At 50.0% G+C, this 15,336-nt stretch overlaps 1 protein-coding gene across 2 annotated transcripts in view; it reads left to right on the top strand.

The window, feature by feature from the left end:
* The window catches only part of FANCA (FA complementation group A), a gene marked incomplete at its 5' end in the record, with an annotated part of 39,262 nt that overhangs the window by 13,626 nt on the left and 10,300 nt on the right, over nucleotides 1-15,336 (top strand). For both annotated transcript variants that reach the window (XM_079800320.1, XM_079800319.1), the window contains 15 exons: nucleotides 198-293; nucleotides 372-431; nucleotides 1,251-1,339; nucleotides 1,955-2,015; nucleotides 2,111-2,160; nucleotides 5,208-5,284; nucleotides 6,919-7,038; nucleotides 8,705-8,841; nucleotides 9,260-9,330; nucleotides 9,638-9,734; nucleotides 9,816-10,003; nucleotides 11,089-11,185; nucleotides 12,145-12,321; nucleotides 13,523-13,596; nucleotides 15,020-15,148. In XM_079800320.1, coding sequence (XP_079656446.1) covers nucleotides 198-293; nucleotides 372-431; nucleotides 1,251-1,339; nucleotides 1,955-2,015; nucleotides 2,111-2,160; nucleotides 5,208-5,284; nucleotides 6,919-7,038; nucleotides 8,705-8,841; nucleotides 9,260-9,330; nucleotides 9,638-9,734; nucleotides 9,816-10,003; nucleotides 11,089-11,185; nucleotides 12,145-12,321; nucleotides 13,523-13,596; nucleotides 15,020-15,148 — 1,523 coding nt within the window. The remainder of the gene's footprint in view (nucleotides 1-197; nucleotides 294-371; nucleotides 432-1,250; nucleotides 1,340-1,954; nucleotides 2,016-2,110; nucleotides 2,161-5,207; nucleotides 5,285-6,918; nucleotides 7,039-8,704; nucleotides 8,842-9,259; nucleotides 9,331-9,637; nucleotides 9,735-9,815; nucleotides 10,004-11,088; nucleotides 11,186-12,144; nucleotides 12,322-13,522; nucleotides 13,597-15,019; nucleotides 15,149-15,336) is intronic.

Genomic DNA, 15,336 nt, shown 5'->3' with positions numbered 1-15,336 from the left:
GAGGACAGAGGTGTGCAAAGAGCTTTGTGTCCTCCCGCAGGACTCTTGCCGCCCACTTCTGAAGGCACACCTTCGGGTGCATGTGGAAACCCTCACCAGGATCCCATTCCGTTCCGTCCGTTTCTCCCCCAGCTTCTGCCCTTGTGGTCTTTGGCTAATTCTCTGACTTTCTCGTCCTGTTGTGTCGTCTGCTGCAGGTGCATATTCTCCATCCGCCCCTGGTCCCCAGCAAGTACCGCTCCCTCCTCACAGACTATGTCTCACTGGCCAAGACGCGGCTGGCCGACCTGAAGGCAAGTCCTGGCCTCCCCTCGACCTCCAGCTGCCCACACCTATCTGGTCCTGTGTTCTCACTCCTGTCTTCTGTGCAGGTTTCTGTGGAGAACATGGGGCTCTATGAGGATTTGTCTACAGCCAGGGACATCACAGAGGTAACTCACCTTGGTGCTGCTGCCTTGGGTGTCGTTCCCCCCCCCCCCCCCCATGCTCACCAAGCACACTCTTGTTCTTGTTTCCTGTGATGGAGTTGAGCCTTTGAGCCTTTCCTGTCTGGGACCTGGGGAGTCTGGTGCAGGTGGAAGGTGACAGTTGCCCCAAGTGCTTGTTCTGTAACATCTCTGTTGAGAACATGAGCAGGACAGTCACTGCGTGTGGGAAGGGTGGTCTTTTAGGAGATCGCCGTCCATGTGGGTTTGAGTGGACAAAATGGTCTGTAAAACTGCAGGGAGGTGTCATTTTTTCTAGGAATTACAGAAAAAGAGGTTAACTACATTGATGTAAACCAAATGTCAGGTGTCCATGTGGTATGCGTGTCTTCTTTAAGACCATTTTACTTAAAAGTTGTGAGTTGCTGGAGAACTGTTACAGATGCTGTTAAAGTGAATGTTATGAAATACTTAATTCCTTTTTCTGTTTAAGATTTACTGGTGTATTTTAAGAAAAATATCAAACTTAATCTCTGCTCCTTCTCACCTGAAAATCTTTAGTTGGAGCACTTGACTGTCCTAGAGGGGCAGCAGAGAGGAGAGGTAGGAAGGAGACGGGAGGGTGGCAGTGACTTCCCACAGGGGCCGTGTTGTTACCAGGCTGCTCATTGGTCTGACTTGCTGAGGGCAGAGAGAAAGCCACCAATGCCTTCTTGTGGTTCTGAATTCCCAGTGTGCCACGCATTGACTCCACACCTTTTACCTCAAATGACAAGCCTTCTATTAAGTCTCCTGTTCTTTTCCTTCCTCCCTCCATGGAGTCAGCCCCACAGCCAGGCATCCCAGGATGTGGAGAAGGCTATCCAGGTGTTTGAACACACAGGGAAAATTCCCATTGCCGTCATGGAGGCCAGGTAGGGTCATGCTGGGGTTGTCCCTCATCTGTTCACAGAGCCACGAGCCTCAGGGAGGTCGTGTTTGTGGGAGACCCAGGAGTCCATGTAAATGTCCCAGCAATGGTCTTGCAGCTGGCTGGTGCGGAGTCCTTGACGTGACATGCGTTTTCTTTAGAAAAGCACAGGGAACCCCCAAAACAGCCAACAGGTGGAACTGAGTGGAACCCACACTGTTCAGAGACGATGGTTTTTATTAATACTTCATTGGTGACCAGTGTGAAGCTAGTACAGGGAGTCAAATACCAAAATTGTGTTGAATTTTATGTGATCACAAAACTTGTTAAGTTCTGGTTGATACCAGTGTGGGGTAGCTTTATTTTAAGGTATTGCTTCTGAAAAATGTGGTCCCACTTCTGGGATTTCCAGGGGGGCAGAGTGTTATCCAGATTCCACAGGATACAGGTCACCAGCAGACTACCCTTTGCATGAACTGGGACTTTAAAAATGTGATGTAACGTCATAGCCGTGAAAGGAGACGGCCCACCTGGTGCCACTCTGGAAACTGACGTTTTGTTGTGTTCACTGAGGTGTCCTGACGCTTCTGTTGTCTGAGCCCGCTCTTCTGTGTTGCAGCATATTCAGGAGGCCCTACTATGTCTCTCACTTTCTGCCCGCCCTGCTCACACCTCGAGTGGTCAGTACACATCTTCACGAACTCGGGACCGAGACAGCAGAGAGCAAGGATGTTCCTGTCTGGATCTCACTGGAGTCTCGTGTTTCCTCTCACAGATCCCGAGTGCCCCTGACTCCCGGGTGGCCTTCATAGAGTCCCTGAAGAGGTGCGCAAGGACAGTCTGTTTCTAGTAGGGCTTTTGACAATGCAGAGAATTCTGGGTCTTTTGTAGAGACGTTTTATCACATGTATGATTTATTTATAAAATATTGGCTCAAAATTAGTTAAGATTTTAAGAATTTCTTTGATTCTGAGTATCGCCGCTTAGCATAATTTTTCAGTGAACATGTAGGAGATTGATTGGTCTGGGAGTTAAGTAGTGTTATTGGTACAAAATCATGAAAGGAAAATGAATGCCAGCTTTTTTGTATTTGCGTGATGTAGCTTAATTTTTTGACATTTATTTCTAGTCTTAAAAAATGTTTTGTCAAAGTTAAATATGGTTTAGAAAAAAGAATTATAGTTCTGAAATTTATTAAGGAAAACAGCCACCACTCACCCCTCCCTGCCACTTCTTTCTCTCTGGACGCAACTGTTTTCAATTTCAATTCTAGCTGGTTTTATTTCTCTCTGTATCTCTAAATAGCGTGTTTTTTTTTTCTGCTTATCACTTGTTCTGTTTTAGGAAATATCAACTGATAATCCACTGTGGAAGAAAGTCTTCACCTTCCTTCCATCAATACAATTAGCTGTCCTTTGTATAATAGTTTTAACCCTTTGCACTCGCTTGCTTTTTTCTCGATTCCTTTATTCTACTCGGGATTTAATTTTTTAAATACCCCAGATTTTACAAAGCGCGGCAGTAGAATAAAAAACTGGAGTTTCTTTTCATACAAACTTATTTATTTGGATTTTTTTATATTTCAAATTATTGATACATTCAAAGAGTAATTTTAATCTTGACATCCGAGTGCAAAAGGTTAAAAACTCAGTTTTTACTTTCATTTTTGAAGGCTGTCTGTATAAACACTGTTCAGATTTGACCTTAGGAATCCAGTTGTTTTCTTTTGTTTTCTCTGGAGTTCACATTTGTCTTATCGTCGTTTTCCTTGTACATATCATGATTCACCTGCAGATTCTGCCAGTTGTCTAGAGTCCTCTCATTCAGAATCGAGTGTCCAACAATTACATCTGGAGACGCCTCTTGCAGAGCCTCCCTCCGACCTGCTCCAGTCTGAATTGTTAGCTTCTGTGCTTCTGAGCACAGCTATCATCCGTGTCTCTCTTCGACATCACCCGGGAGTGTTCTCTGGCTTGTGCTGACCCTTCCTTTTCGGTGTCTCAGATCATCCTCTTGGCTTGCTCCTTTGTTTTGGTGGAACATACCCTGTTGATGCATATTTTTCTTAAGAAAGGATGGATGGGAGGTAAAAAAAAAAAGTTTGACACCTTATTGAGCCTTCAAGTTCAACAGGTAATTTGGTTGAGTATAGAAATCTAGGCTGGAGCTCGTTTTCCTTTCAGTCTTAGAAAATATTCCTCCATTGACTTTGAGGCTCCTTGTTGAGATGTTATAAACTTATGGTTTCTGGTTCTTTGCCCTGTGTTTTTCTCTCTGGAGGCCTGTAGTGTCTTATTTTTTCGCTGTGTTCTGAAATTTTATAGTAATGTGGATTGCTGTGGGTCTGATTTCATTTCTTGGCCGGGCAGATGGTGGGCCTTTAAATCTGGAAATCCGTGTCCTCCAGTGCTAAGAAATTTTGTCTATTTTAAAACCTTTTGTTATGAGAAATTTAAGACAGAAAACTGCAGATCAGAGTATATATAACCCAGCTTTCATAGTTATCAACAAATGGCCAGTCTTATTTCATCTGTAGTCCTCAATTCACCCACTTACCGACCCTTCTGGGTTATTTTGGAGCAAATCCAGACACTATTATTCCACCTTAGCTTATTTCACTGCAGGCTTGCTGCCCTCTGCGTGTTTTTTTGGAGTCCTTGATTTTCAGGTATTAGAGTTCTTGGATTGTCTTCTGATGTTTTTTCTCTTCTGACATATTTTACATATCTGGTGTTTGGGGATTTTTTCTCCTCTTCTTCAAGTTTACCTGCCTGTCCTTTAGTGAGTTTCTGTTCTGCCACCAGGTGCTCTTTTTATGGCAGTCTGTTCTTGCTAAACAGCTGCCGTGTTTGCCTTCCCTCTCAGAGTAGTAATGATAGTGGTGCCTGAGTGTTTTCTGTGAATTTCTCCATTTTCTTTTGTTTGCATTGATTTCTACTTTAAAAAAAAAAATACTTTTATTGATTTTTAGGGAGGAAGCGAGAGGGGCTGATGGAAACATTGATTGGCTACCTCCTGTGTACCCCCTACTGGGGATCGAGCCCAAAACCTGTGCATGTTCCCTGACGAGGAATTGAACCAGTGACCTTTGGTTCCTGGGTCAGTGCTCAACCACCGAGCCCCACCAGCCAGGCTGGTTTCTATTTCTTAAGCTAAAAGCTTTCCACTTCCCAATTGGTTGGTGGTCCCCCTGGGTTCCTACTTTCCAGGCTGTATTCCCTGCCTCACTTCAGGTCCCCTGATGGGCCCTCCCTCTGGAGCTCAGCTGTGTCCTCCTCCTATTTGTATCGTCAAGGTTTGCAGCACTGGCAGGTCAGATGCCCTCCTGCCTCATGGCTCATGTGGAGGCTTCTTGTCCTGCAGGCCATGCCTGTGTCCATGCGTCCCATATCTGAGCTGCCCCTTGTGGCTCCTCTGAGGGTGACTCCATGGCTTCTGTCCTTGGACTTGTCACTGTGTCCTGAGACAGTGCCAGCCGTGCTTTGTAAACGCCCCTTGTCCTTATCACAGGACCTGCTCTATAATTCTTTGTGTTTTTCATCACATTTTGGTGTTTTTGTTAGTATTATTAATTACAGTAGTATAAGTTCCCTTTTAAAATTTGTAAATTTCTGAAACTTGAATGAGAGAAGTAAAAAACATGCATAATCTCTGTGCCAGTGAAACCACTGCTGGCAGATGTGCACACATGGCATTGTGCACCAGTGAGGACGTGATGTAGAGTGGTTTTCTAAACGGGGTCATAATGTACAGTGTTGTATAATTACATTTACTGTCACATACTTTTGCTTTATTAAAGTTTTTGGAATTGTAAGCTTGAGAATTAGCTTGAGTTATAGTTGACCTGATTTTAATGTTTTGTTCTGATCCAGAGCAGATAAAATCCCCTCGTCTCTGTATTCCACCTACCGCCAAGCCTGCTCTGCTGCTGGAGAGAAGAAACCGACAAGTAAGGGCTCTTGGCCATGAGCTGTGGCAGTGGCGCCTTGGTCAGTGCTGTCTGGTTAGGTCGTGTTGGGTCTGGCCAGGGCTCTGGGTTCAGAGACTGCCCACCAGCAGCCCCAGTCATGGACCAGGATGTGATGCCGTCAGCTCACAGGCTCTGAGCCTGGAGACGCTGATGTACCTGAAATAGCACGTTCCTAAAGCAGTGCATGCGCACAGCATTCACTCTGCTGTTTGTGGCCCCACTGAGGGTGATGAGGCTTCTGCTTGCCTGTCCTGAGTTCAAGCTTTAAATTCGGGTGACCTCTCAGACTCTGTAGCCGGGCTCCAGGACTGTCTCATTTCTGAAGCCTGTTGTAGGGCTGGTCTGTGACAGCTTTCTGACTGACCCTTTGGATGGCAGTTGAGTTTTGTGGTGGATTTGGGGGGGGGGTGGTCTTTCTGCTTCTAGGGAACAGTGACATGGACCTAGGACACATCTGAGAGGATGTAGAGGTGAGACGGCCATGCTCGGAGCAGCTGGGCAGACTCGGAGTGTTCCTGCCCACCCTACCTGGCCACTAACAAGAAGGCTGTCAGCAGTGCCGTCAGGCTGTTTTCCCAGCAATGTCACTGGACAAGGGGCAGGAGCCACGCTGATGAAGCAGCTTGTGTTTGCTGGTTTCAGCCCTCTGACACCTGCAGGGCCATGTAGGCTCATGGGGCTTCTGTCTGCCAGAAACCCCTTTCACTAGCATGGATAATTTATAACAGATGGAGACCAGCCCCTGAGCAGGCAAAGAATGAAGGTCCCAGATCTCACCGCTCTCAGGTCCAGTGAGATGGCAGCTCTGCTGGGGATGCCCTGTGTGGCCTTGGTCCTCCTCGTCCAGCCCCGGGTCCCACCTTTGGGGGCTTTCAGAATGTCTTCTGCTGTAGAACTTGATGCAACGGGCTCATTAGTAGAAGCCTTAGGCTCTGGCTCCTGGTGTTACCGGAGACCTGTGAGGCTTGCTGCACACAGTGTCCTCTCCAGCGACACCAGAAATGAACTGATTTTGCTTTTAAAACACCGATTCTGCCTTTTTTCTTTGTTTTATTTTTTTACCATCCTATGATAAACAACTTAGAAGTTTGAGAAACAGGGAATAAGTCATTCATGAGTGTCTTGCCCAGCCTCCCTTGCTGTGCTGCTTATTTTTTTTTTAGAGAGAAAGAGAGAGGGGAAGGGAGAGGGATAGAGAGATAAGAACATCAATCGACTATCTCCTGCATGCCTCCTACTGGGCATTGAGCCCACAACCTGGGCATGTGTCCTGACCAGGAATTGAACCAGTGACTTCTTGGTTCATGGGTCAATGCTCAACCACTGAGCAACACTGGCTGGGCCTCATCTTTTTTCATTAGGCACATGCTTTTCCCACTTGTGGCAATGGGGCGGGTAGACCATGCTTGTTCTTGAGCTTATTTATGAATGTTTTGATTTTTGATGTGACAGCATCCAGCCTCGGGAGGGTTTCATCTCGCCCCCCCGCCCCCCGCGCCCCCCCCCCCCCCCCCCCCCGTGGGCAGAGAACCCATGGGAATGAGCAGGTCCACATTCAGCTGCATGTTTCCTGTATGGCTTACTTGTTAGAATCACTCTTCCTGGTCTCGCAGATGCAGCCCTGGGAATGGAGGTGGAGGTGGAACCTGGCTGTACGGAAGGCTCCCTGGGACTGCTCACAGCTGCACTTCGAGAGCTCAGGGCTGCCATGACAGACCCCGCCCAGTATGATGGTGAGGACGGGCAGTGGGCAGGCTCAGGAGCTGTGTGCGGCCATGGATGGGGCTCAGTGGCTGGTCCACTCCCTCAAGGTGGTAGTGGCTGGTACTTATTCCTGTGGTTCAGTGTTTGGTAGTGAAGCCTGACCCTGGTGCTGGCAGGTGTCAAGAATGTGGTCCTCTTTAGACAGGATGGGAGACCAGTCACTCAAGCTGTCACAGACCCTTGGCAGAAGGTGACTGTTCTGCTCTTTGGCATCCCAGGAGGACAGGTGGTGGAGAGGAGGCTGGGCGACATTACAGTTGGAGTTTTCTTTCTTTTCCTAATGCCTGAGCCTCTGCTGCTGTGTGCGTTGTGAGTGTTTCTCTGGAGTAGGAGCCTGGACAGTTCATACTTCTCAATGGTGCACAGCAATCTATGAAATAAATCCTAACTTCCAGCACTTTCAGACAAAATCCCAAATAGTAGGCTAGCCTGCACCGGCATGGCTCAGTGGTTGAGCGTTGACCTATGAACCAGGAGGTCACGGTTTAATTCCTGGTCAGGGCACATGCCCAGGTTGCAGGCTCAATCCCCAGTGTGGGCATGTAGGAAGCAACCAATCAATGATTCTCATCATTGATGTTTCTCTCTCTCTCTCTCTCTCTCTCTCTCTCTCTCTCTCTCTCTCCCTCCCTCCCTCCCTCCCTCCCTCCCTCCCTCTCCCTCTCTCCCTCTCCCCCTCTCCCCCCCCTTTCTCTCTGAAATAAATAAGAATATATTAAAATTAGTAGGCCATATTTTTACCTAGTAACTGTATGGATTTTATTTATTTTTTTATCCTTACCCAAGGATACATTCATTGTTTTTAGAGAGATAGAGAGGAAGAGAGGAGAGAAAAACATCTATCATGTATGTGCCCTGACTGGTAATTGAACTGCAGCCTAGGTATGTGCCCTGACCAGGAATGGAACCTGCACCCTTTTGGTGCATGGGATGATGATCCAACCAGCCAAGCCACTCGGCCAGGGATATTATGAATTCATTTTATTCCCGCTAGGAAAGAATATCCTGAGAGAGCCTCACAGAGGAAATACTAACAAAACTATCTTAGTTCTGCTTGCTGGGTGCCTGCAGGGCCTTAGCTGTGATCCTACTGAGTGTGCCAGGGGTGGGAGCGTGGCCTTTCAGAGCTGTGCTGCAGAACGTGGTATCTGGAGATCCTGGGACCTGGCGGGACCCAAAGGCTCCAGCAAGGTGGCTGAAAGGTCAGGTCAGCCTTATTACAAAGCAGCAAAGGTTCCATTTCCACACAGTATGGTTGGCCCACTCAGCACCCACCCAACCTCTGGTGCCCCAAGGCTGTGGCTCTTGGCCATCGGAAACATGATGGCAACTGGGACGCAAGCCTCCAGCAGATGACACAGTTTGGGGGAGAGTTGGTATGTGATTCAGATGAAGAATTTAAATAAGTGAAGTTTGTGATGGTGACAGAGTGCATGCTCCTCACACGTGCAGTACATGTGTGAATGGTGACTGCCCCTTTGCCGTGTCACCTCTCCACGCCCAGTCACTGCCGCCTGCAGGGAGTTGGCCCTGGGGTGCAGTCAGGGTGGTGTTGGGTAGTTTCTGCGCCCTCATCAGCCCCTCTGTGCACCCCTCCCTGCACCCCTGCTCACCTGACGACTCTGCCATTTGCAGTTTTGTCTGCTCAGATTGCCGTGGTTTCTGAGAGGCTGCACTCTGCCCTGGGCCTCAGTGAGGATGACGGCAGCTCCGAGGTCTCGAAGATCCAGCTCAGTGTTCTTGCTCCCAAACTAGAGCAGCGGGAGCAGCAGGTGAGTGTGGGATGCCAGAGAGCACAGCTGTCGCGCCTGCTGGGTTGTGCTAGAGAACCGAAAGCCCTTCTCTTCACTCTGGTCCTGCTATATAAAGTGTGTACGTGAAGCCAAGATGGTCAGAGTCCTCGGTGCCAGGGTCAGCACCCCACCTGTGTGCACAAAGAACATGCAGCAGAGGCCGTCTGTGGCCTCAAAGTCCACAATATTCACTCTCTGGCCTGCTCTCTGCTGTAACATTTCACCAGAGGAGATTGCGGGACAGCACGTGGCCTGTCATGTTCCCAAGGTTTGCGAGTGGGGATTCTTGTACCTGTTTGCTTTGGGGTTTCCTCTCCGAATGCAAACCTGCCAAATGTGTGTAAATAATACAAGATTCGACTCATGCAGGTTCCCCTCCGGGTGTCTCTCCTCTCAGGTCGTGGATCTTCTGCTGACATCTTTCTGTCAGAACCTAATGGCAGCCTCCACTTTTGCCCCACCGGACAGGTAGTCTGGGCAGTTTGTGTGCAGGTGGCCTGCTGCTCTGGGTGGGCCCCCTTTGTGGAGCAGAGCTTCTCCCTGGTTCCACGACGACAGTGGCCATCAGTTCCTGGTCCTCTGGCTTCCTGCTGGGCTACTGGTGGGGGCTATGCTGACTTTATCCAGTGGGGATGGGGCAGGAGTTGAGCATTGCACAGGAGACGCCACTATTTGGGGAACTGCCTGCTTCTTGCTGAGGCCTCCTGTGCCGAGTGCTGGTCCCCCAGACCCTGGGAGGGCTGATCAGGACTGGAACTGGCCATTGTCTCTGCAGGCAGGGCTCCTGGGCGGCCCGCTTTGTGACGACCACATGTGGACGCTCGCTCCTCCCCGCTGTGCTCACCAGGCTCTGCCAGCTTCTCCGTCACCAGGTAGGGCTCCTGCCTCTCTCCAGCTGGGAAGGGGGCTCTGTACCCTCCCTCCTGCTGAACTAGTTCTTGGTCCCATTTTAGGGCCCGAGCCTGAGTGCCTCGCACGTGCTGGGGTTGGCTGCCCTGGCCATCCACCTCGGCGAGTCCAGGTCTGTGCTCCTGGAGGTTCACATGGGCCCTCCTATCCCTGCCAGGGGCCTCTCCATCCCTGAGTTCTTCAGCAGCCTCCTGACATGCAGGTCCAAGGAGTCCTCACTCTTCTGCCTCAAGTGAGCTCTCCCCTGGTCCCTCAATTACTTGTGTCGTCTGTTAGTAAAAGTTACAGATGTGTCCCTCATATAATCACGGATTAACCTCTTGGTGTCTGTCCTTCCAGAATCTTGTTTCTATGTATTTATGTGAGAGGGTTGGTTGGTTTATAAAAATGGGATCACATGCTGCTCTGAACTGCGTGTTAAGACTGTGGCGCCCTTGCACGTCGCTCAGCGTCCTTTGAGCCTGTGAGAGCTGCTCCATTTTGGCTCGGGGTCCTGACTTCTGGTTAGGTCCCTGGTTCCCTGTGCAGAGCAGCTGCTGCAGCTGTTTCTCTAGGGGAAACCCCTACCTGTGGAACAACCCGTCCAAAGGTAGACTCATCTTAAAGGGCCCTGAGACCCATCATCATCCTATTAAGTCTGGGCCAGTTTACACCCCACGCATCCCATCATGCACCACTGAGCCCATTCCTACCCTTCTGTGTGGGGACACCTGCTAACTCAACAGGGTGACACATGTGGGGCGGCAGGTGCTTGGGGCAGGTGGGTGGGTGGGGTGAGAGTGGCTGGCCTGTCTGAGGAGTCCTGTGTGGTGGGTCTGAAGTGGAGCTGTTGGCTGGGGCTGCGTTTGAAGTTTACTGACAGTTGACAAAAGGCCTGAGGAATGTAATCAGCAGAAAGGATAAGTGCAGGAAGGCCTGTCTCTGCCTACTGCCCACCTGATGTCTGCGTTGGCCACACTGGAGGCAGATTGCCCATCCCTGTCCCTCTCATGGGCTTTTGGCAACACCAAACAGTCCCCACTGGGAGTCAGTCCTGTAGGTGCCCTGGTCCCCCCCACCCCCCCGCCCCCTTTCTCACCGCCTTCCTGACTTTCTCTGGGCCCCTGGGTGAGTCTGTTCTGGTTGGTCTCTCCCTCCTCCAAGTCTCCACCTGCAGCAGGGACAGAGCTCAGACCCAAAGGGTACGACGTGAGGGCCACTTCCCCAGTGCTCAGGAGTGGAGGCTGAGGATGGGGACTCAGGACTCACGCTTAATTCTCTCTCCCTTATTTTCATGGACCACATTTCTATGTTACAATTTCCATTTTCTATTTTCAGATTTTGTACCGTGACAATTTCTTATGCTTTGTGTAAGTTTTCTCCCCAATCATGTGATGCTTGGTACAGCTGTTTATCTCCAGGCCTAATAAAAAAGGTGGGTCTCTTAGGTTCCTTTCTTCCATCCTCCTGAGTCTCCGGTTTTATGCAGGAGTCCAATGCCCATGCCCCTTGTTTATCAGGCTGTCTGCTTGGGCTGGACACGGCCTTTTCCTCCTGTTCCAAGTTAAACGAGGGGGTGTAAGAATCTTCCCATTCAGAGAATTCCATTTCCTCTAGAGAGGTCTGTCTTCTTGTGAGTGCTTTTTAGATTGTTAGGAGATGAGAAATTTAAAGTGTGTGAGAATGTGTCAGCCAGGCAGGTGAGGTTGCTGCTCCTTTTGCAGAGATTTAAGGAGCCTCCCATGTGAGGTTTAAACCTGGTTCTCAGTCCAGGCTCACCCTTAGGATCAATGGAGAAGCTTTAAAAGCCCAGCCTCTTGGCCTGACAGGTAGATTGGTGTTTGGAGCAGCTGGGCCCCTATGGTTGGTGTCGAGGAGCTTAGACCAAGCTGCCAAAATGTAAGGTATGGAATGAAGAGCAGGAGTGGCCCCAACAAGGAAGTCCCCAGTCACACTGTCCAGTCCCAATTCCCATATGGTGCAGCCTACACGAGAAACACAGGGAAACGGCTGACTTCCTTAGGTGCAAAGGGGTACAAAGGAACACCCCCCTGATAGGCTTTGCTTGCCCAGTGTGCACTTCCTGGGGAAGATAGCAGTGCCAGCCGAGGCCTGGGAAGACAGCACCACCCTGTGAAGGGCAGGTCAGACCCAGCCACCAGCTTCTAGGCGTCCACCCAGGGAAACCATCCTGTGTGCACCGAGGTTTACATACAGGCTGCTCACAGAGATGCTGCATGTAACTGGTCATGGTGCCCAGGGTGCCCCACAGGGGAAGGCGACGCTGCAGGTGAGGCCGCTGCAGGTGACACAGGGTCTTTGCTGCCTGCTGTATGTGGCCAGGCTACGTGAGTATTTTCTGAATCTCACAGATGCATTCCTGTCTCTCTTCAGTTTCAGTTCATTGTGCTCAGATTGTTCTCAGAAGCCCGAGACCCTCTCTCCGTGGAAGACACAGCCAGCCTTCCCTGGAGGCCCTTGTGCCTGCCGCCTGCAGACTGGCAGCAAGCTGCCTTCTGTCTATGGAGACAGAGGGCCTTCCGGGAACTATTGAAGGAGAAGGAATTTCATGTAGGTCCTACTGTCCCTCCCCTTCTTTCTCACCTTGTCCCAACTCGCGGGTTGCAGGTACAGATCTGGGGCCTGAGGATGTGATGGGCAGGCAGATGGGCCTGACCCAGTGACGTTGGAGCAGCATAGACTTGGCTTTGGTTGAGACTGTTATTGGGATCATTGTAGATTCACACCTAGGTTTAAGAAACCAGATAGAAAGAGGCCTTCTACTCTGCCCAGTTTCCCCCAACAGTAATATTTTGCAGAGAATTTTAAGAGTGGATAAAAATGTATCTTAAACATCTGCCAGGCTCCAATTTGGGGCCGGGCTTCTCCGAGCACAATCCCTGGGAGCCTCGGCCACTGGGCCAGTGTGCCCTGTTACTCGTCTCTGCTTCCTTTTCATAACTTGCTTTTATTTCTGGGATGCTTGCCTGTTTGTTTTGGTCTTAGAGAAAAATTCCCATTTGTTTTATTTTTCAGATTTATTGTTAACTATATCATTTATGCACGAGTAGGCCTGATGGGCTATGTAAGGCAAGGAGCAATGACGCTGGGCATAGCTGCACCCACAGGCAGCTTAGCAGATGCCTCCCCTGCACCTCAGGGCGCTTTCCAAGCCTTGGGCCATTGCAGCCCTGCAGGTCTTGCAACAGGCGCACCCCTGAGCACCGCACTGCTGCCTGTCACTGGGTTTGGCCCTCACCCTGTTGGGATGTGCTATATGCATGTTTCTGTGACGTGCTCTTTTAACTCACAGTGTTAGGTTCTGAGATTAGTCTGAGTTGATGTGTGAAACTGTTCCAAGAATTTGAAAACAAGAAATACGCTACCATGAATGTTTGAAGCAGTTATTAAGTTTATTGGTTACTACCCAGCTCCCGGAACTAAAGAGTGACTTCTTTCCCGGTGTTGCTGAGCGGCAACCTGAGAGGTTTGCAGATGCCACAGGCCACTGCTCACACATGCAGTGTGCCGGAGCACTCCACTTAACAGTCCAGTTTTCCTGTCTTAGTAGCTTCCCATGCACAGTTAAACAAAGCAACAGAGCAGTTCTTCTCAGGACCTGGGGCTGGCACCGCCATCCAGCAGTGGGAGGTGGCATGAGGTAGAGTTTACTTTGACCATGTGAGGGTGCTAGCCTGTGGGACTATTGGGAAACGACCTGTGGTTTCTGGGTTCCATCCTCGCTGTGGCACCCAGCTGGTCCTCCTCTCAGTTAACTTACAGAGACTGGGTGCAGCTGGAACTGGAGATTCACCCGGAAGTGGACTCTCTTTCAGACATAGAAAGGTAAGTGTTTAATGCATTCTGCCCTCAAAATGTTTTATGGTTTTCTACATTGTCTTAAAGTCTTGAGTTTTGTCATTATATCCTTAATGTTTAGTTTAACACATCTGTGAGCACAATTTCATTCACTCCTTTACTCAAGAAACATTGAGCTGTTTGCTAGATACTTCTAGAATGTTCTAGCAGCTGGGGATGCCTTGTAAATGAGACACTCCTGCCCACGTGGCACCTTGCCCCTGACACTCCTGACAGGTCGGTCTGGCAAAGGAACCACACAGAGTTGACCCCTGTGTGGCCTGGGACAGGCATGTATTCAGTGGATAGAGGCAGGAATGTGCTCTCGGAAGGCACCAGGCAGGGCTGTGAGAGCAAGTGCCCAGAGAAGGGGCAGCGGGACAGCAAACAAGTTCCCCAGGTGGGGCCTGACCGATCATGTGCTCAGCTGGTATCTGCTGGCCCTGCGTCCGCTGTCCATGTGGGAAGAACACATGCAGCCCATTGAGGAGGCAGAGGGCTGGGCATGTGCCCCACAGAGTGCTGGCTGTGAGGGGATGGTTCCAAGAGTGGGTCAATCAAGGTGTGAAAGCTGATTACTGAGACCACTGGGAGGTCCAATGTGTTGTTCTGGGCATGCAAGTGGGGTGCTGACAGGGCCATGGGTTTGGGGGCACAGAGGTCAGGGAGGGCACGGGAGCCCAAGGGAGCAGTTGAGGACAAGGAACAGGGTCCTGGAGTCTCACTGAGCTTTGTGAGATCAGAGACCCCAGTCACATGGAGTAATGTCTGTCCCCAGACTTGTCTTGTGATGTCAGATTCTGGACAGAACTAACAGAAATAATGAGAAAAGGAAAAGGCTGTGGCAGTGAAAACAGCAACTCACTGCTTTTTTCCAACAAAATGGGTTTTTGTTTCCTGGTGCCAGGCCAGCTTTGGGAGGGCTTTGCACCTGTGCTCAGGTGCCCTGGGGTCTCGGCCCTTCCTGACCTCTTTCCAGCAGGAAGAGAAGGGTCAGCTTTCTGGTGAGGGTCCATGGCCATCAGTGTCCCTGAGCCACCACATGTGGACACTGTACTTGCACCTGTCCTGGGGTTTCCTTCCTCAGATATGTCTGCACAGGTTTCAGAAGGAGAAAGCACGGGATGATCACTGTGGCTCCTTGCCCACTCATGCTCGGGTTTGGCTCCTTCACAAACGGCAGTGCCGGTGGCTTGGTGCTTTTGGTAGTTTGTCCTCAGACCTTCCTAAGGGCAGCTGTCCACATCTGCACACCTGTGCTGTGATCTGGGCAGCTCACAGGCACCCTGGGAGGAGTCCTCAGCCTCTGTCCCAGCTCAGCAGGTTGCTGTGCCCCTCACTGGGGTTCATTTCTTACTGTGGGAGCTCCTGCTTGCAGACATTACAGCACAGACCTCGTATGTGCTTGCAGGCGAGACTTCCACCAGTGGGCCATCCGTGAGCATTTCGTCCCCATGCCCTCCGCTGCAGGGGGCTGTGATGGAGACCTGGAGACAGCGTGCACCATCCTTGTCAACGTTCTGATGGACTTCTGTCAAAGGTCAGGAATGCTGATGCCAAAAAACATCTTAGTTTTAATTTGGGTAGTTGTAGGAATATTTTATTTCCCTCCAGTTTCCCACATTATCACCAACACTGTTGTTACCTGACTTCTTGATAATATTTATCCTGGTGGGTGTGTAGTGATATATTGCATTATGATTTTTATTTGCTTTTCCTTGATGGCTA

The sequence above is a fragment of the Cnephaeus nilssonii genome (genome assembly GCF_951640355.1).
Source record: "Cnephaeus nilssonii genome assembly, chromosome: 20".
NCBI lineage: Eukaryota > Metazoa > Chordata > Mammalia > Chiroptera > Vespertilionidae > Cnephaeus > Cnephaeus nilssonii.
Note: the sequence above shows the minus strand (reverse complement) of the source record. Positions and strands in the feature narration are given on the sequence as shown.